The sequence below is a fragment of the Chlorocebus sabaeus genome, chromosome 11 (assembly GCF_047675955.1).
Source record: "Chlorocebus sabaeus isolate Y175 chromosome 11, mChlSab1.0.hap1, whole genome shotgun sequence".
In the NCBI taxonomy this organism is placed as follows: Eukaryota; Metazoa; Chordata; class Mammalia; order Primates; family Cercopithecidae; genus Chlorocebus; species Chlorocebus sabaeus.
In genome coordinates this window covers 124,189,577-124,211,619 of record NC_132914.1, presented here as the reverse complement: position 1 = coordinate 124,211,619, position 22,043 = coordinate 124,189,577, and the positions used below count along the sequence as shown (strand labels likewise).

Sequence of the window (22,043 nt, the reverse complement as noted above, 5' to 3'; positions counted from 1 at the left end):
CACTTCATTTTCATCACATAAAAGGCGATCTTTGATGGCTACTTAGTGCTCATGCCAGATAAAAATAGCAAGCCCAGGTGAACTTAGGGACTCATCCATTTTTATGTTTTTAATTCTTTCATTTTTTATGAATTATGAGTTTATTATAAAAGAGGGAGCTGGAAATTATTTCACTGATGAGAGATTTCAGAACTTCAGTGGAGTGGGCAGCTTCGTGTGGATGCCATTTCAATAGTGATTTATTTCAGTCTAAATACTTTCCAAGTATGTAACTATCTCTACAGAAGAAAGAATCCTTGCATCTAGAACGACGTTGATGCCTCTGTATTCTGGGAGAAGAACTTCATCTCTAACTGTTATACTAACTGGCTGAATCTCTCCACCCTTTCCTTTAGAGCCCAATCCAGTAGCTATGACTATTGCTCGCATGACTTTTCCTCGAGATTTTTCTGGAGGCATAATGCCTCCTTCGGTTATAGTTTTGGTGGGACTCCTTTTGACCAATACTCATCAAAGAGTGGAAGGAACTTTCTTTCTTTCTTTTTTTTTTTTTTTTTTTTTTTTTTTTGAGATGGAGTTTTGCTCTTGTTCCCCAGGCTGGGTAACAGTGGTGCGATCTCAGCTCACTGCAACCTCCGCCTCCTGGGTTCAAGTGATTCCCCAGCCTCAGCCTCCCAAGTAGCTGGGATTACAGGTGCCCACCGTCAAGTCCAGATAATTTTTTTGTATTTTTAGTAGAGACGGGGTTTCACCATATTGGCCAGGATGGTCTCAAACTCCTGACCTCAGATGATCCACCTGCCTCGGCCTCCCAAACTGCTGGGATTACAGGCATGAGCCACCGCACCCAGCCGAGTGGAAGGAACTTTCTAAAGGCTGGTCCTACCATCACTCCTGGTTCCACAACTCATCCTCATCCATTTTCAAAGCAAACGTATGATGCTGCATATGAGATATTAACTCAGTCTTCATGTTGACAGCTAAGTCTTTCTGTCAGTGGGATACTGTATCATGGGAAAGTGGAGGTTCTGTCCTTTCTTTTACTAGAGTTTCACCTGGGAGAAATCCAGCCGTGCCAACCCAGCAGAGCTGTGACATTCCCTTGCCTACTGTCAATACATTATAATTTGCCCTTCAGAAACATCATGTTTGTTTTTCCCTTCTAATTTGAAAAACAGCAACAAAAAAGTTGTGACTTTAATGAGCACACATTAGTGCACATATTGGTGCAAAAGTTATTTCAGTAATAACTTCACCAAAAGTATTCAATGCCTTCTTTCGACTCGAAAAGGTTAATCACAAAATGATACTGAAGTCTATCTTATACCATATTATTATTTGAGATGTTCTCTTGAATACGATACAAGAAATTAACACTTATTAAGTTAAGGGGAATATACATTTTTTTCCTGTTTTATTTACCATTTAAACTTCCACCTAGATTTAAAATTTTATTTTATTTTTTTAATTGACAAATGATAATTATACATTTTATTGGGGGTATCTAAGAATGTTTCTATATATACACACAATGCAGAGTGATCAGATCACAATGACCAGCATATTCATTTTCTCAAACACTTATCATTCATTTTTTGGGGAATGTTTAACATCCTCCTTCTAACCATTCGAAACTCTATAATATTTTTTTTTTTAAGGTAAAGTTGTATTAAACGTCGTGTCTTTAAGGACTGGGAAAATGACATAACAAGCTTGAACAATATGTGTAAACACATGTGAAATGCAGTTTGATTTCAGTAGTTTACTTGGAGAAAAAACTGTGCAAGAGGACGGCCACACTTTCCTGCTTCCCCAGGGCTCAGGGTTAGAACGAGGAAAGGCGACCTACAGACGTTAATCAAGGTTCAACACTCAAGTCATGTAAACGTAGTTAGTCACTGGGCCCTCAGTTGCCAAAAAAGCCAGGCACTTCTGAGGGCTTCCACCCCTCACCCAAACCCTGTGCCTCCCTTTTCAAAGGGGGCACCCCCCTCCAAGCCCTGCTGATCTAGGGAAACTGTATAATACATTATTGTTAACTATATTCATGCTACAGTGATACAGAACAGTAGAACTTATTTCTCCAAGCTAGCTATAATTTTGTATTCCTTTTTAATTTTTTTGTCTTTTTGTTTGAGATGGAGTCTCAATCTATCGCCCAAGCTAGAGTGCAGTGGCGCGATCTCAGCTCACTACAGCCTCCTCCTCCTGGGTTCAAGCAATTCTCCTGCCTCAGCTTCCTGAGTAGCTGGAATTATAGGTGCCCACCACCATACCTGGCTAATTTTTGTACTGTTAGCAAAGACGGGGTTTCACTGTGTTGGCCAGGATGGTCTTCAAATCCTTTAACAAATGTCACCTTCTCCCTCCCTTTCTCCTCTATTTCATAGCCTCTAGATTCTTTTGAGCAGATTTCTCCTTTTCATGAGATAGACAACTATTTCAGCAGTCATTTTTAATTTTTTCATCATTTTTATGTAGTTAGTACTGTTTTAGCTTGAGAAAGCCAGTCTTCAGATCTCACTTTTGAAGCTCTAACCATCTTTAAACAAAGAAAACCATATTTTAAATAATATTTGGATTATTTTAGAATGAAATCCTATTGAATGGTAAAATTGCAGATTTGGAAAAAATAAAACTGTATCAGTTTTTGAAAAGCAAGTATCATTTGAAAGCTAGATAATAGGGTATCTCTTGTGTTTTTTCACAGGCTCAAGGAAAACTGTGTCTTCAAAATAATGTCTTATTGAATGATAATGAGGTTCCAACATTCCACAGATAAAGCTGAAGATAAATAGTAGAGAGTCAGGAGAAGCACTAAAAACAAACAATTATTTTCTGGAAATGTACACTTTTTTTTCCCTAAATTTTCAGCCTTGGAACATTTTAAGAAACACAAGAACACACAGCCACACAGCCCATGAATCTTCACAGCAGTGACATCGCCACACATCAGTAAAAACTGCCCTGTACACACCTAAGAGATTTTTGAGTGAAAAAGGCACCAGTATCTTAGCATTATTTTGTAAAATATTGTGATCGTAAAGGCCCTTTGTATGATTGTCTGAGACCTCCAGGGATTTTCTGAGCACATTAGTAAAAGCATTGTCCCAGAGATTACAGCTTAGAGGATATAGCTATGTAACAATCCTCCCTCCCATTTATATGATATTCATCTCCTATTTATGTGGTATCCATACATGTTTTGTCACATTCAATAACTCATTTGACTCTCCCCAAATCCCTGCAATGTTGTAAGTACACCACGGAGGGATCATAGTCACTTTCCAGGCATGAAAACTGAGGCCCTGTAACTTGCCCAAGTTTATGAATTTCCTAAGTATCTGAATCAGGACAAATTTTGTGACCTTTGCACATGTATTTTTCTTCAGAACATTTATCACATCCAGGATAGATACGGCATGTGTGCACATGATGTCAGAAGCTCAAAATCAGAAAAGAAATGTAACAAGGGGAGCCAATTAAAAAGAGAAGAAGGTGCAAATAAAAATGCAAGCAGTGAAGTCTGACATAAAATATCTTCTCCCTTAACATGAATAAGCCCATTATCCTCTTTTCCAACCTCACTCAGAGCTAAGTGATCCTCTCTGGAGGTGAAGAGCATTTCAAGCTTGTCGTTCCTTGCCTTCAGCCCCCCCAATCACCCACTCCTGACATGCATGTCTTTTTCTGCCACTTTTACTATCCAATATGTGAAAAGATCCTGCTTAATTATTCTCATCTTAGCGTTAAGTCTATCTTGGGTCTTAGAAATGTCAGTTTACAAAGAATGAGATGCAGAGGAAAGATATTTTTAAGAACCTCTTTCCATATCTGTCATCTGACACCTTTATTCTCAAAAATTAAGACAATAAAACAAACAGAAGCAAACAATATCATTCACAACCCAATGCAAATTATTTCCTTTAACAAGAGTTTAGAAAACTGTAATTGATGAGAATAAATAATGTTTTAAAACAATAACTTTGTGGATGATTTGACATTCACTATTTTTTGAAGTGAGCTTCTCACAAGATGAATGGTGACGTGCTTTTGAGGAACTGTCTGAGGCGTTTGAACCAGTGCCACTCCATCTTGAATAGGTCCTAGGTAAAATAAGACTGAGGCTTACGAGGATGCATTCCCAGGCGGTTAGGCATCCTCAGTCACAGGATGAGATAGGAGGACAGCACGAGATACAGATCGTAAAGACCTTGCTGATAAAACAGGCTGCAGTAAAGAAGCTGGCCAAGTCCCACCAAAATCAAGATGGCAACAAACCTAACCTCTGACTGTTCTCACTGCTCGTTGTACACTAACTATATTACATTAGCGTGCTAAGAAACACTTCCACCAGCGCCATAACTGCTCACAGGTGCCATGGCAACCTCAGAAAGTTGCCCTGTATAGTCTAAAAGGGGGAGGAACCTTCAGTGTTTCTTTTGTAGAAGAAATGATGCCCAGCGTAGACAGAGAAAAATGGTAGATCTTGAATTAACTGGCAAAAAAATCCTATAGGCAGTAGCTAACATCTGGACCAGTAAATTACCGGGACAAAATAAGTGGCTTTGTTGATGTGAAGAGATTTAAATGGGCGTAAACAGCTGCAAATGAGACAGGAGAGGACTCAAAGAATATAAATAAGAGTAAGGTAATTAAAGTCAAGTGTAGTTGAAAAAAACATGCAAAAGGCAATGAGTGGTCGTATTTCTTGAAGGGTCTCTCCCCCACACTGAGTACACAGCAAAATTCAGATGAAATCCCTAAATGAAGAGATCTCAAAGGGTAATCACAAAAGAGCTCTCTAGAACCACATGGAGAGGGAAAGGAGGATTTCCAAGAAGAAGTGGCCAAGGAGGTCTTGGGGAAAAATAAGAGAATTTCTGCCAAGAAAGTACGTCTACCAATGACACAACCAAGAACCAAGAGATTTTTAAGCCTGTTAGAAGCCAATGTAGACCCACCGAGTTTCTGTATTAGGCAACGTTAAGCCATTTGGATTCTGAGACACTTTTTCTTCCTTTATGTTCAATCGAAATAGAATTGATTATTCCCTCGGTGAATATTTAATGAGCTCTCCTTTCAGTCTCCCCATGTGCCAGGTGCAAGGAGACCAAAAGAAATGAGGTCCTTCCCTCATGGAACTTAACAGCATAGAAAACAAAGATTTCTTCCTCAAAGGTTGTTTATAAAAAGCAAATTTGCACATGTGAAACCTGTTACGAAAAAGCACACTGAGAGCGACAAAAAGTGACAGCATGCATCAATAAGATTGGGCATTAAAACACCAAGAGAAAAACCCCAGAAACGTGCTTGTCTGACAGCAGTATACAAAGCAACAAATGGGATGAGTCAGGCAGCTTCAGAGGCCTCGCTGCATCCAATGCTGGTACCCGACAAACAACCAATGTTCATGGTGATGATATTCAGATGCACAAACACACACACATGCACACACAGTGATACACACACACAGACACACAGTCACACATACAGACACAGAGTCCCACATACGAACACACACAGGTACGTACACACACAGACACACAGCGATGCACACACACACAGACTCAGATGCACACACACAGACACAGTCACACACACACACACGTGCACACACATAGACACACACAGTCATATACACAGACACATGCACATACACAGTCACACACAGAGACACAGTCACACACACAGACACACACATGCACACAGATGCACACACACAGTCACATACCCACATATATACACGCAGACACATGCACACAGACACACAGACACACATAGGCATACAGACAGACACAAGACACAGTCACACACACAGACACGTACACGGACAGAGTCAGGCACACACAGACACCCACACACAGAGGCACACAAGCACTCAGATACATTATCATACATTCCTCATCTTCTGCTTAAAGGACGAGAAAGCACAACACAGTAAGGATACTCCAGAATATGGTTGTACTAAAGTTTTGTTGCTTAAAGAGTATATGTGTCAGAGGCGTTGGAAGCAGTGCAACTCCCATGTTGAATAGGGGCGGGGTAAAAAGAGGCCGAGACCTACTGGGCTGCATTCCCAGAGGTGAAGGCATTCTAAGTCACAGGATGAGATCACAGGTCAGCACAGACAGGTCACAAAGACCTTTGCGGATAAAAGGATGCAGTAAAGAAGTCAACCAAATTCCACCAAAACCAAGATGGCGACAAGGGTGAGCTCTGGTGGTCCTCACTGCTCATTACATGCTAATTAGAATGCATGAGACACTCCCACCAGAGCTATGACAGTTTACAAATGCAATGGCAACATCAGGAAGTTACCCTATATGGTATAAAAAGGTGAGGAACTCTCAGTTCCAGGAATTGACTACTCCTTTCCCGGAAAATTCACGAATAATCCACCCCTTGTTTAGCATGTCATCAAGAAATAACCACTCAAAATGGGCAACCAGCAGCCCCTGGGGCTGCTCTGTCTGTGCAGTAGCCATTCTTTCATTTCTTTACTTTCCTAATAAACTTGCCTTCCCTTTACTCTGTGGACTCACCCCGAATTCTTTCTTGCGTGAGATCTAAGAACCTTCTCTTGGGGTCTGGATCAGGACCTTTCCAGTAACATGCATATTTGGCGTATATTAGAATCACATGTTGTTAACAACATCAGATACATGGGTTTTCCGAGCTGTGATCTGATGTCTTTTTTGCCTTATTTGTTGCCAAGCATTACACATAAAAGTTACTCAGGCCAAGATGGTGAAACCCTGTCTCTACTAAAAATACAAAAATTAGCTGGGTGTGGTGGTGGGTACCTCTAATCCCAGCTACTCAGGAAGCTGAGGCAAGGAATTACTTGAACCCGGGAGCTGGAGGTTGCAGTGAGCCAAGATCGCACCATTGCACTCCAGCCTGGGCAACAGAGTGAGACTCTCAAAAAAAAAAAATTATTCAGGGCCAGTGTGTCTCACACCTGTATTCTCAGCACTTTGGAAGGCTGAGGTAGGAGGATCCCTTGAGCCCAGGAGTTCAAGCCCAGCCTAGACAACATAGAAAGACCCCATCTCTACCAAAAAATAAAATAAAAACGATAGCCAGGCATGGTGCTGTGTGCCTGCAGTCCCAGCTATTCAGGAGGCTGAGGCAGGAGGATTCCTTAAGCCAGGGAGGTGGAGGCTGAAGTGAATCATGATCACACCACTGCACTCTAGCCTGGGCAACAGAGCAAGACCCTGTCTCAACAACAAGTTATTTGTTGTTTAACCCAGGATTTCTTTCTCCATCTGATGTGGTCAGTGACTCAGGTGTATGCAGATATTGAGCAGGACTCACCAGTTCAGTAGGGGCTACTCAGTAAGTCAGAAATAAGATTCAGAGAGGGGGTGAGCAGAACTAACCCATGACCTCAAGTTCATTTGTAGGATAGATTCTGGGAGACACAACTGCAAGGATAAAAGCTACCACACCAGGAAGGGTTAACCCAGTCATCAGTTCTTGACACCCAGGATCATTCCTGATGTTCCCGAAGCTCACCTGGGCCCAGCGGGCATGCATTTGGAAGGGTGGCACAAGGGTCTAATGTCTTGTCAGAGCATACTTCGAAATGAAAAAACTGATTTTGGTCACTGAAGGTCTCATTTACAGAAATAGATTTCCAATAAGGAGGCATTGGTAACTTTTTTCAGAGCTATGCGGAGCGATGCCTTCCAGAATCTGAAGTCGCTAAACAGCTTTCTAAAAACCAGGACTATTAATGTACTATTTGGAAGCTTTGGAAGAAACTTTTCGGCCTGATTGAGTTAAATACCAAAGGTGAAATTCGGAAAAGTGCTATTAAATTATAAACTTAATGCAGGTAAAGGATAGAACGAGTTCCCCCACACTCTACTGCAGATGGTAAAATACCACCTAACATTCTGTATCATTTTGTATGGCTCCAAAAATCGAGAAGGGTGAGCAGGGCTGACAACTCTATCCATGAGACTCTGAGCATTCACGTGGGGAGTGCATTCGTCAGAGACATTTGAACCTGAGCAACTCCATCTTAAACAGGAACTGGGTCAAATGAGGCTGAGACCTACTATGCTGCATTCCCAGGAGGTGAAGGCATTCTAAGTCACAGGATGAGATAGGAGGTTGTCACAAGATACAGGTCACAAAGACCTTGCTGATGAAACAAGTTGCGGTAAAGAAGCCATCGGAGGCCGGGCACGGTGGCTCACACCTGTAATCCCAGCACTTTGGGAGGCTGAGGCGGGCAGATCACGAGGTCAGGAGTTCGAGACCATCCTGGCTACAGTGAAACCCTGTCTCTACTACAAAAAAAAAATATACAAAAAATTAGCCAGGCGCGGTGGCGGCGCCTATAGTCCCAGTTACTTGGGAGGCTGAGGCAGGAGAATAGCGTGAACCCGGGAGGCAGAGCTAAGCGCAGATCACGCCACTGCACTCCAGCCTGGGTGACAGAGTGAGACTTGTCTCAAAAAAACAAAAAACAACAACAACAAAAAAAAACAAGCCAGCGGAAACCCACCAAAACCAAGATGGCGATGAGCATGACCTTGGTCGTCCTCACTGCTATACTCCCACCAGCACCATGACAGTTCACAAATGCCATGGCAACATCAGGAAGTTACCCTATATGGTCTAAAAAAGGGAGATGTGAATAATCCAACTCTTGTTTAGCATATCATCAAGAAATAACCATAAAAATGGGCATTTAGCAGCCCTCACGGCTCCTCTGTCTGTGGAGTGGCCATTGTTTTGTTCCTTTTCTTTCCTAATGAAATTGTTTTCACTTTTCTCCATGGACTCTCCCTGAATTATTTCCTGCGCGAGATCCAGGAACCCTCTCTGGGGGTCTGGATCAGGACCCCTTTCCTGTAACACTTTGACCCTCCCCAGTGTCAGGACCTGTGCCAGTGCCCAGAGGCTAGTGTTCTCAAGAGGTTGCCTCCTCCGGTTTTTCTGAGAATTGTTAGGCCAGCTCCTGCAGGAAGGTAGAATTCCTCTCCTTTGCAATTACATCAGCATCTCTTGACTCTTGTCATCAGAGAAGTAGAGAGTAATCATCTTAAAATTAAAGCTGTGAGTTCCCAGTAAATTATAAAAGGTGACTCTTAGTAAAGGAAAACAAAGCTTTAGGGGAAGGGCAAAGCAGATGGAGTGAAACAAAGTATGATTAGGAATTTCAAATACAGAATACAACATTAAAATAGTGGCTGGTTTATAATATGCACGAGTGAATTAACTACAGATCACTGAACACATTTCCCCTCTGAGGACATTTCTCTCTTCTTCCTCTTTGTTCATAAAGGAAATACTAATGTGTATGAAGGAAGGAAAAAAGAAAGGGAACGAGAAAGAGGGAGGAAGAGAGGAAAGGAGGGAGGCAGAAAGAAAGGAAGATTTTCCCTATATACTTTTCAATTTTGTCAATAAAAAGCATATACTTCTTTAATTCTTTAATATGAATCTTGCTAATTGCAACAACTTGTTATTTTTTATAAAGGATGCATCATTTTCTGTGATACGAGTGACAGGTAACAGGATAAAAATAGTAATAAAGAAAAAAAATGTGATGAGAATCAAGATGTACAGCAGTTATTTTAACTTTAAAAGTCAAATAATTCACTCACTCATAGGGTTAACTAAATGTTGAAAGCACTCTCTTATTCCTCTGCTGGGTGGATGGTGTAGAGAAAATGCAAACATCACTTATTTTTTACAGAATCATTAATCATGGTTCAGGGTTAACATATGAAGACCTAGGGATTAGGTCTAATTATTACTTGGCATAAAATCCATTCAAGAAATATGTTTTCATAAGAAAAAATGTACATTATGAAAATATTTTGACCTTTTGCCTCTGCTCCATAGGACTTCAGGGAGCAAAGTTATGTAGATGTCCTGGTTAAAATGGATTTTTTTTTTTGAGGGTCAAGACACTGAAGGTACAAAGAATCATGCATCCTAGGAGGTTAAGGCAAAAAAAAAAAAAAAAAAGGATGTTAGCAGGTTTTTATGTTCTTGTTTTTCCCCCTTCATTTCCATAAAAGCTTGATTTACAAACTATACCTAGCAGGGAAAAAACAAAGAAAGAAAAGGAGCTGATTTTGTCTTCTTGAACCCTTGGTGCTGAATTTCTGTCTGTTTTACTGGCAGTTAGAAGACACTAAAAGCTGAGAAAGTATCATAATGGAATAATCAAGAAACTGATAATCATATGGGATGAAATAAATTAAAAGCTTACATTTCATAGCCCATTATACTGTGGTCTACATAACATTAAATTATCCAAATGAAATTGTAAAATAGATTGGTTAATCAGCATTTCGTAAAGATGTCAAATTGTACCGCCCCACTTCCCAAACACCACTAAAATACAAATATTGATTCTGTTTGTAAGTCATAAACCCAACAGACAAAGAGAAAAGGAGAGGATGTAATAAAAAACAAACAAGAAAGGGAAGTTGGCAAACAGTGAGGGCCCCAGCTGGTTAAATCCTATACCAATGGGGAGGGAGCGGGAGTCACACAGCAGTCACATTTATTCCACAGAGTTCGGCCCCCTCCCCAGTTCCATGCACCTGGTTATTGTGGAAGAAAAGGTAAAAATTGAATATGAACTCAATTGAACATGGACACAAACAATGGTCACCAAGGCCCGGAACCGGTTGTGTGAGCCCCTTGAGGCGTTCGTCCAGCGTTGTTTCAGAGGAATCTCTATTTCAATCTATTCCTATACGTTAGTTATTCAAAACAATAGACAACAGCAAAAACGAGTTGACCTTTTTGTGTTCCTTGAGCCAAGTCGCGAAGGGCCCTCGTGACTGGGCCTCATGCCGAATAACTCGTTACAAAAAGAGCTCAGGTCCCAGAGCACGCCAAAGCTTCATGAGACCTCTCCTCGGCTGGGCTGTGCAGGGATGAGTGGCCGACTCTGGAACCCAGGCTGTTGCTTCCCGGTCTGGTGGTGAATCCTCCAAAGGCTGGTGAGTGTAAATACATACATCTTTTCCCTTCTCCCCTTCCCAGTGTAATTTATTATATCATTTGCTTATCCTATGATTTGCTTACTATATCTGTATTGCCATATACTTGGGATAAAGGCTGTTTACCCTTAAAGGTATTGTGTGTGTGTCTTTTCTTCTCTCCTCGCACGTTTCCTGCACAGAACAGATACCTACCTTCACGGATGTTGGATTCTTCTCCGCAGACTGCGAAAGAGAAAGCCTCCAGTATGGTTGGAAATGAGCGTCCATACTGAGCAGATGCCAGGGTGCGCTGAACACTGGGATGCACAGTCTTTCCTCAGCCATGCTCCAGGGTGATGACGGCAGATCAACACCCTCCTCACAGGAGACCGGATGCTCCTTCTCTGAAGATATTGACCAAGGCAAGAAGAAATGCCTAAAGCAACCGGCATGAGGGCCTCTGGAATGAAACAGCCCAGCAGACCGCCCCACAGGGATCAGCCCCAGCAACTAGCCACAGACTCCACTGCACAGTTCCCACTTTCTGATATGGACGAGCAACAAAGACCACCACACACGAGGACACCCTTCAACATAAATGACACCAAACAAAAAATAAAACAAGCAGACACACATTGGGAGTCCAAGACTTTGAGCTCAGGAGTTTGAGACCAGCCTGGGCAACATAGCGAGACCTTATCTCTATTAAAAATAATAACAATAGAATAATCAACTGGGCATAGTGGCATGCATCTATGCATTCTTAAGAAAACCACAGAATTTTGTTTTCTCAGCCTCTCTAGCAGTCACAGGTAGCCATGTGGACCTAGCTTTTGGTGAATGAGATGTAAGATGTCTGCCAGAAGCTTCTGGGGGCAGGGGGGAATTCCCTGATAAAAGGAAAGATGCGGTGTGAAAATTCTGTCTTCACCCACCCCTCTCCTTTGTGGTATGTGAGATGTCCTTCTGTCTGGAGCTGCAGCAGCCTCTTGCATCCATAGGGAGAAAACCTGAAAATGCAGCCATAGATTGATAAAAATAGAATAAAAAGAAAGACCTTAAATGCCTAAGGACATAGCCGAGCAACTAAAAGTTCTGATAAATCCCCTTCCCCTGACTTGTTCTCATGAACACCATTGGTATTGCTGTTTAATCCACTTCCCTTTATGTTTTCTGTCTCTCCAAGCTCAGTGCAAACATCTGAAAGAAATGCCTTTTCCCACAGGCTTCCCCTCCCTTCCCTGGCCATTCCTAGTCATCCATCCAGACTCAACTCATCCGTTCCTTTTTGGGAAGCTTTCCTTGATGTCACAGAGAAATTGCTCCCTCTGCCATTTTCGTAAATGATTTAGATTTTTTTTTTTTTTTTTTTTGAGATGGAGCCGTGCTCTGTCACCCAGGCTGGAGTGCAGTGGCACGATCTCGGTTCCCTTCAACCTCTGCCTCCCGGGTTCAAGTGATTCTCTTGCCTCAGCCTCCCAAGTTGCTAGGATTGCAGGCATGCTCCACCACACTCTGCTAATTTTTGTATTTTTAGTAGAGACAAGGTTTCACCATGTTGGCCAGGCTAGTCTCGAACTCATGACCTCAGGTGATCTGCCTGCCTTGGCCTTCCAAAGTGCTGGGATTACAGGCATGAGCCAGCGCTGCTGGCCAATAAATGATTTAGAATCTTTAATTGCAACATTTATAAGGTTGGTATTACAGTTATTCATTTACTATCTACACAGATAAAAGATGGGCTCCATACAAGTCAACATGCATGGTGATTTTGACACATCATCTCCCATCCTCCCTTGTAACCTCACAGCCCCTTGAATATGTTTAGATAAATCAGACGCCCACCCCAGTCTCAGGCCACGTGCTCTGGAGGGTGACATCACCCCAGGCTTCATGGGGACCATGTGACTCAGGCCTAGCCAATCAGTGCACAGAATCCCTTTGAGGGTTTCCCTTATGTCTGGCCATAGAAATGTGTTCAGGAATGCACATGTGATTGTGGACACCTCAGAATAGAAGGTTGGTGGCCTGGGGAGAGTAACGCCCTGACATAAATCTCGGAGCATTTTCAGGGCCTCACACAATATACACATATTTCAGAAGATATCCAGGTATGTGTGTTTGGTGGGGGAAGTTTATTGACAATCTCATGTCCTCAGGGTTAATGAAGACGGGACTCTTTCTGTCCAGGATGAGGTCCTGTCCATTATAAGCACATGCCAAGTGGAATTTACCAAGATTCTGATTTCCCCAACCTAAGCACCCGAACATACCTTAAAACATAATTAATCACCTGACGTATTTGCAACCACTGCCCTCAGTCAACCACTTTTCCTGGACCTCATGCCCAGCAACATCTCACCATACCACCTGTATCAGCCTGAGGACAATTACACATCAATAATCTATCAAAGTGCCCAGCTGATGTGAAACCATGCACAATTCCTACTCTGGGGGCACAGGCCGTCATCTGAGGGCCTAAGGAATGTAGAGCCTGTTAGACCTGCCCAGGATCTGTTTGCAATTAGAGTGAATCCCTGTGTGGCAGGGTCCCCAGGACCACTACCAGGTTCAGTAATTGATAAGGATAATTCATAGGACTCAACATAGAATCAACCCCTGACTAAGACTTATTATTGAAAAAGCAAAACATAATTAGCAGAAGGAAAATGTGCATAGATGAAGTCAGGAGGAAGAGAGGTACAAACTTTCAGAGTCCTCTTCCAGTGAAGCCGACGGGAAGCACTCAGTTCCTTCTGTAACGTGTCTCAGCATGTCTGAAATGTTGTCTTTCAGAGAAGCTCATCAGAGAATCAGCACCTGGAGTTTCTATTGAGAACTGGTCACATTGGCAGTCTCTGCCTGGCACATACCAAAATTCTAGACTTTGCCCAAAAACGCAGGAGGTCACCATAAACCACATTGTCTGCATAAATAATCTTGATGCACTGAGTCATTCTTATTAGGAAATGGCGGGAACTCTCTTGAAATCCAAGTTCCAAGATGGCAACCAAGCACCAACCTTGTCAACAGGCCTTTCCAAGGACAGCAGTCTTAGGGCAGTTATGTTAACTCTCTTCTGCACACCCCAGATGTCTGGGACCTCTGGGGGTAATAATAACTTTAATCACTGCTAGACTTAAAATTAGAGGAACTACAGGTGGCCCTTATTGCCCTCACAAAAGAAGTGTGACTTGGATTTGACACAAAAGAAGACTAAACTTAGAGATGAAAAAAGATAAACCATGTCCTTCTGAGCCCCTGAATACAGCTGCAGCTGAAACTCAAATGTACCTTGGATGTTTGTGTTGTAAACCAATAAATTCCCTCTCTTCTATCTAGAAATAATGTGATTTTTTTCACTTGCTAAAGAAAGAGACCTAATTTTAAAATTTTATACAGTTAGAGCCACATATTGTTTACCATAGGACAATGTAGTTCTTAGGAAACACCATAAGCTATTGAAAAAAGGTTTGAAGAAAGTAAAGAAGGAAGGCAGGAGTAAAATAATGGCCAGGGTAAGAGGGAGAGTGAATTAGAGGTTTTGTTTGTCTGTTTTGTTTTGAGATGGAGCCTCACTCTGTCGCCCAGGGTGGAGTGCAGTGGCACAATCTCAGCCCACTGCATCCTTCACCTCCTGGGTTCACATAATTCTCCTGCCTCAGCCTCCTGAGTAGATGGGATTACGTGCACGTACCACCAATGCCCAGTAATTTTTGAAATTTTAGTAGAGATGGGGTTTCACTATGCCTAGGCTGGTCTCGAACTCCTGAGCTCAAGCGATCCACCCACCTTGGCCTCCCAAAGTGCTGGGATTACAGGCATGAGCCATCTAGCCTGGCCAAATGTAGGTTTTAATTAAATAGCCAATCTGAGAAACCAGGAGAGCCTATATAAAAAGGCTGAAAATTTCCACAGAAATCTTATTCTTCTGCCCCCCAAAGGATGCCCCCCATGAAATAAAATACACTGTGGATTACACTGCTATCTCTGAACAGAAAACACAACCTTTAAAAGATCATTAGTGTGAAAAGAAAGTAATTGGATTGTTGAATGATAGAAAGAAGTAGGTTTTGATAAGGAAAATTGTTCTAAGTTGACACCCTAGGGAAATCATTTCTAAAAACAGTTAATGATGAGATAGATTTCATGCTTCAAGAGAACCCTTAATAGAAGTTTCATTGGATGAGAGACAGAGAATATTTATAACCTTAATACAAATAATCCATTTGTTAGATACTGGCCCTGGATAGTTTTTTGTTGATTTGTTTGTTTTTTCTATCTTGGCACATGGGAGAAAAAGGAAAGAAGTGCTATAGGCCTGTATTTCAGTGAAACATCTCTTAGAAAAAATAATTTGAACAGTGGAGTCATTCATTGCTTTTGAACAAGCCAGTGTTCAGATATGCAGACATGCAAAAGAGATGAATAAAGAATGAAATCCATATTTCCTAAACTTGACAAACATGGACATCTTCTAAAAGGTACAATAATATTTTGATATACCAGTAACGTTTCTCAAGTTGCTAGTGTGGAAGGAAAATCCTGAATCGGTAGTTATTCACCATCAATCTGTGGCGGATGTCACACAGTCGCAAGGGAAAGAAGGTAACACCAGTGAGTGAGGGTGGCCTGGTGGAGCAGATGGGAAATTTAGTGTTTTAGAGACTACCTATTAATCTCCTTCAGTCCTTTCATAAGAGAGGAATATAAGCCCAACAGTACCATTTTTTTTTTCAGAACACTGGAAGTTCAGATTTTTAATAAAATTTCTGGAGTTTATAAATTTTGTAAGTAATTTGAAAACTTCATCACATTGACAGATGAAAGAGAATTCTACTGAGGTTCAGCCTGGCTACTGAGAGATTGCTTTAGGACGTCTTCCACACTATTGGGATTCTGAATAAAAATGCCACTTTGGACATTGAAACCATGTAACATTACTCAGTCACAGAGGTCTGTATTATCTCATTGGCTTAAATCAAGAAGGTTTTGATTCTTGTTACATTATGGCTCAGTAAGGGTGAATGGGAGTTTCTGCTCCATGCAGTCATGCAGGGATCCAGGCCTTTTCCATAATGTGGCTACTTCATTTCTTGGGCTTCATCCTCTGTAATCAACTGATGGAAGAAAAAGGAGAAAGAATACGTACTAGATTCAACTTTAGCATCTTAAAGGTGATAAAATTTGATGTCAAACCATTATTATAATTTCTATTTTGTCAATTACTGAGCTTAAATATTAAAAAATAACTGTATTGGACACTTGCAGTTCACCTTTTATCTTACTCAGTGTACTTTTTAATTGGTATAAAATTTTTAATTTTAATGTGAAATTTATCTTTTTTTTTTTTAACATGTAAAATCTACCAGATTGATTGCCTTCAAATTCTCACAAACAACCACATGAATCGGACTGTTTTTACAGATGATGAAAGAGAAACTCAGATCTGTCATGCCAAGATGACGCCACTGAATGGGAAAGAGTGGGGACTTAAAACTAGGACCATAAATCCCATGATATGTTCTGTGTCTCCTTTTCCTTTCTCCCTCTGCAAGATCCATCACAGAAACTAGGTCAGCCTGTAGGAAAGAGAGAGGAAAAGATGTAAAACAAATCCTCGTTCTGCCCCTGGAGTATGGGAGCTGGGAGAGTGTGTGAAAAGCCAGCATGGTGTATTGGGACTGCCTTTGATCAGGGATTACATGGCTTTCATTCTTTGTTCTCGCTCTGGGACTGGCACTTCACACTTATAACCCCTCTGGGCCTCAGTTTCCTCATAATCAATACAGAAGTAATGGCGGCTTCCCAGCCTGCTCTACTAGAATGCTAGCAAATGGGGGACGTCAACGTAAAAATGCCGATAGTGCCAAATATGGTGTTATGTTAACAGTTATGAGGACTAGGAGTTGAAAGACAAAAGGTCTACTATTACTGTTTTAGTAAATAATTGACACAAAGTTTTGATTATTTACATGGAAACATTTTGTAAACTATATAGAGTTTAAAGCAAGTTAATAAATTACATTTGAATGATCACTTGGACTAGAGTTTAAAACAAGTTAATAAATTATGTTTGAATGATTACTTGGACTAGAGTTTAAAACAAGTTAATAAATTATGTTTGAATGATTACTTGGACTAGAGTTTAAAACAAGTTAATAAATTATGTTTGAATGATTACTTGGACTAGAGTTTAAAACAAGTTAATAAATTATGTTTGAATGATTACTTGGACTGAATGATCATTCTAAGTGTTCAGTTTATTGTTTCAAGTGAATTTGCAAAGTATAGGGACACTTTAAAAACAGCAGATTCATCTTTATAGGCAAGATGCCTCCAAATAATTGAAGAGTATGTGATTTCTCAGCTCTGTAAGATCATCATCAAAATAGTCTCACTCCAACAAAACAAAACTCCCTCAGTTCCTAAGGCAGTGGCCCTCAGTGAGGGGGCAGCTTTCCTCCCAGGAGATTCGGGGATGGTCTGGAGTGGTTTTGGTTGTCATAACTGGGAAGGGAGTGCTTCTTACCTCTAGTGGGTATTGGGCAGGGATAACTGTAAACATTTTACGACGCACAGAACAACCACCCACGAGAAAGAATTATGCCGCCCAAAATGTCAATAGTGTTGAGATTGAAAAACTCTATTTTATGCCAAATGGCAAGACCCAGAACCTGTGTACTTTGAAAGCTGATATATCTGAATTTCCTTTTTTTTTTTTTTTTAACTTTGCTACTTTTATTTTTGCTCCGAGTCCTACATTTTTTTGTTTTGTACTTTAAGTTCTGGGATACACGTGCAGAACGTGCAGGTTTGTTACATAGGTATCCATTTGCCATGATGGTTTGCTGCACCTATCAACCTGTCTTCTAGGTTTTAAGCCCCACATGCATTGTGTATTTGTCCTAATTCTCTCCCTCCTCTTGCTCCCCACTCCCACAGGACCCGGTGTGTGATGTTTCCCTCCCTGTATCCATGTGTTCTCATCGTTCAACTCCCACTTATGAGTGAGAACATGCAAACACATTCCCTTAACACCAGGAGATACCCCTTCTAAAGAGGAAAATGAGGCTGCTGTCACCTGGAGCTTCTGTAACCCAGTGATCCCCCTCCCCTATCCCCCAGTGGTTAAGATTATTGAGACTCTGATTATTTCAAAGGACAAGAGAAATTCAATTACTATCAAGTCATTTCATGGAGCTCTATAAAATAGCCCACTGAAAATGACCAAAAGTTAAATGCACAAATCTGAATGCTGCTGATTCAGTTTCAGAAAGGGCAATGATGCATCTGTGTTTCCAAACCACAGTCTCTCCTTGGGAAACCTATTTGGTCTTTAAGGCTCAAGAATCCCCGAATTGATACCCATTTCCATCAAGACATTATTGATTATCTCACAAGAAGAGTAAACACGCATGCCTGTATTAGATAATTGTTGGGAATAGGCCCCCAAAATCTGGCCATAAACTAGCCACAAAACTGGCCATAAACAAAATCTCTGCAGTACTGTGACATGCTCATGATGGCAATAATGCCCACACTGGAAGGCTACGGGTTTACTAAATGAGGGCAAGGAACAACTGGCCCATCCAGGGCAGAAAACCGCTTAAAGTCATTCTTAAACCACAAACAATAACATGAGCGATCTGTGCCTTAAGGACGTGCTCCTGCTGCAGTTAACTAGCCCAACCCATCCCTTTATTTTGGCCCATCCCACAAGGGATACTTTTAGTTAATCTAACATCTATAGAAACAATGCTAATGACTGGCTTGCTGTTAATAAACATGTGGGTAAATCTCTGTTCAAGGCTGTCAGCTCTGAAGGCTGTGAGACCCTTGATTTTCCCCTTCACAACTCTGTATTTCTGCGTGTCTTTAATTCCTCTAGCACCGCTGGGTTAGGGTCTCCCCAACCGAGCTGGTCTTGGCAGATAATAAAATCTGACCAAAAGAAAATACCCTAGAAGTTGTTTTCTGTCTTTTACAAAGTTTTAGTAAATCATAAGCATTCAGAAAATGTTGGCTGCATTAATGAGTGAAGATTTCCCTGTATCTATTTTCAAATACATCAAATCTTTCCACTTACTAAAAAAATCAGATATCATAGTTTAGAGATAAAATCCTATAATTTGTAAATGTTAGCAGTAGTATATTGTGTGGTTTAAACAGAACTCTCTTGCTTGTCAAGGGAAGCCAGAGTGAAACCTCAGAATTAAAGATTGTGTGTTTTTTTTGTCTTTGTTTTTCTGTTTTTCCAAACTAAAGGGCTATCACATTCAGCATCTTTAACTTCAGAAAACAAGATCCACTCTTGTTAATTTTAGCAGGAAAGGGCGTATTAAGAAATGCTAGGAAGCTCATGCATCGTCAAAGCAAGGGTAGCAGAGGTTTGCTTGCGATTCCAGAAACAACTCCAAGAGACACTTCAACAGCCAGCCAGCATGGTAAAGAGAAATTAAAAGTGGGAAGACCAGGAAACCAGAGCAGCCACAGGATGGAGGGAGCCAGGGAGGTGAGGGACTGTGGAATGGGAGGGGCCATTAGTGGGAGGGGTCATAGGTGGGAGGAGCCCTGAAGGAGAGGGACTATGAAATGGGAGGGGACATGGATGGGAGGAGCCATTGATGGGAGGAGCCTTGAAGTAGGAGAAGTCATAATGGCTCTAACACTTGAGAAGATGCCACCACCACTTTTGATCCAGGAATCATGCTACCACATTTGTGACTGTCTTTCACAATATCGATGCCCTGTGTCACAGTTATTTCCTAATGTAGCTTCCATATCAAAATCTCACGCAAAAGCGTCTAATTGGCAGAGCTCAAGTCTCATTCTTTCCCAACTGTGACAATAAGGTTAAAAAATACAGCTTTTGGTGTTTGTATTCTATGTTTGGAAGCTGAATTCGCAATTAAAGAGGGCTATCAAAATATAATGAGTATGTGTTAGGGCTTGCTATATGTCCACAATCTCTGATTCCCTTTCTTCCTGGACATACAGGTAAATTTCCTGGCCTCTATTGCAGCGAGCAGAGTATGTGATTTATGATTTGGTCCCTGCTAATGAACTATCTGGCACATTCCTATGTGGCAGTTTCAGGTGTGTCCCTAACATTCTCCCATGTAATCTTTCTCATCGTCTTTCTTCATCTGTTGGCACAAGGCACAAGGAAGCCAGACAAGGCCTTTGAGATCTTAGGGGCTTCCACAGTCACTGGAAGGGAGAAGCCTGGATCCCTAAGTGACTGTGGAGCAGAGCTTCTCATATTCCATCAGCCAACTGGACTCTAAAGACACTTTAGCGGGCTGATTGATAGTACAAGTTTATCTGTTACTATTGCTAGGTTTGCTTTAATTGATACAGAGTACAATGATTAAAAATAGCAATACACAAAGCTATAACCTCCAAAGAAGTAGGACAAATTCTGACATCATTGAAAGGGTAATCTCAAGTCAAATTATTAAGGTTTCATGAAGTCTTTGGGGTTTATTTTCTGCCAACATACCCTGTAACATTTGTGATAATGTTATTACTGAAGTAGTGAGAATCATCAGAAACACAGATTACAAGATCTAATAGAACAAAATGTTAACCATTTTGAATAATCAGTCTGTCTATGAAAGCTTTGGAAAAATTCCATCAAGAAAATGCTGCTAACTCCTTTTTATACATGCTCTGCTATGGATAATATTGTTTGCATATTTAAAATCTTATGATTGAAAAGTTACTTCTTTTCTTCTTTATGGGCCATTTACTCTACTGTATTATATCAAGAAGATGCAAAACAAATGTCTAAGATGTAATTTACTCTAATATGTTACTTAATGCAAGTATGTATGAACTGTAAATCGTTTTCTTATAAGTGCAGTAGGTGTGAACTCAAAAATATTTTTGTCTTAAGGTCCAGAAAATGTTCTTAGAATATTTTGATAATTGACCTTTTCCTGTGATTGACATTTCTAGTTCAATTGCCCTATTGTTCTCTAGATAGCAATCACTCACCACTATTTTTGCACTGAGGAAATGTCACAAGAGGTTGCAGAAATATTAAATGTCACCCATGCAGATGATAATGATGTTTTCTAGAATGGGAGCCTCTACGACCAGAAATAAATAAATAAATAAAAAACTGTTAATGCTGCTTGGCCCTTAATTTTGATTCCCTGACCCTTCTGTATTTGTTGTAAGAGTGATAAAAGGTGACATTCTGGAATTATTTTAATTGATATCACAATTAACATATTCTTCGGGTAAAGAGCCAAGTTCTGGACATAGATGGCTTGGGTATGATTTGAGGCTTCAACTCTTGCTTATTTCATAAACATTGTCTATGGGTAAATGAGTCATAAACCTGGCCCACATGTGAGGAAATACAACTTAGATCTCACCTCTCTGTGGAAGTTGTGGGAAAAAAAAAAGTTGTTGTCCTTAATCTAACACAGAGTGGGAAGGCTAAATGTCACCCCTGACTTACTCTCTCTCCGCAGGGCCCTTATTCAGTGACCAACCTGAACAACTGCACAGAGCAGCCCCGCCCATAGGAGTCCCAAAAGAGAACACTTGATCTTCTTCTCAAAGTAGTTATTCTTTGCAAGTGATTTCTCCCTGATTGACCAGGAAAGAGAACTGCGTATATTAATTTTCTGATTCCAAGTGTAGCAAGGTTACAAGATATTTGTTAATATTATAGTTTCACTTTCAAATAATTCTTCTGTGCTCTAGTAAATCATTTCAGAAAATGGCATCTAATGAAGCTAGTAAAAGTCCCCAGTTACTGGCCACTCCATTTTATCTTCCCCCACGAATTAATGCCAATTTTGACTTTAAATCAGTCAGGTGAGATGAACAAGCAAAGCCTACTTAGATAAAACTATCCAATAGATACTATTTTATGGCTGTACTTAAGGGCAGGAGTATAAATCCAACACTAACAGATGCAGTGCCTGTAAGTGGTCTGGGTCTCTGCTCCCTCATTCTGAATTACTGGGAGTTTTATAGTTCTTTATATTCTTTCTTCACCTAAAATAGAAGCCATGTCCTTTCACCAGTAGGTGACAAACACATTAGATTTCTGAG

The 22,043-nt window shown here is 40.9% G+C and overlaps 1 protein-coding gene across 1 annotated transcript; it reads right to left on the bottom strand.

Annotated features, from left to right (window-relative positions):
• Nucleotides 1-249: 249 nt before the first annotated feature.
• Nucleotides 250-1,079, bottom strand: LOC140712891 (10 kDa heat shock protein, mitochondrial-like). Its single transcript, XM_073021355.1, has 2 exons — nt 853-1,079; nt 250-506 (listed from the first exon to the last, which is right to left on the bottom strand). Exons 1-2 carry the CDS (start codon nt 887-889, stop codon nt 250-252), a joined length of 294 nt encoding a protein of 97 aa, XP_072877456.1. The 5' UTR covers nt 890-1,079.
• Between the last annotated feature and the right edge of the window lie 20,964 nt (nt 1,080-22,043).

Bases quoted from the DNA above. Each gene is read 5' to 3' on its own strand.
- LOC140712891 (XM_073021355.1), bottom strand. From the start codon at position 889: ATGGTAGGACCAGCCTTTAGAAAGTTCCTTCCACTCG. The intron at 507-852 runs GCTGGGTGCGGT...CTCTTTGATGAG, and splicing joins TAGAAAGTTCCTTCCACTCG to TATTGGTCAAAAGGAGTCCC.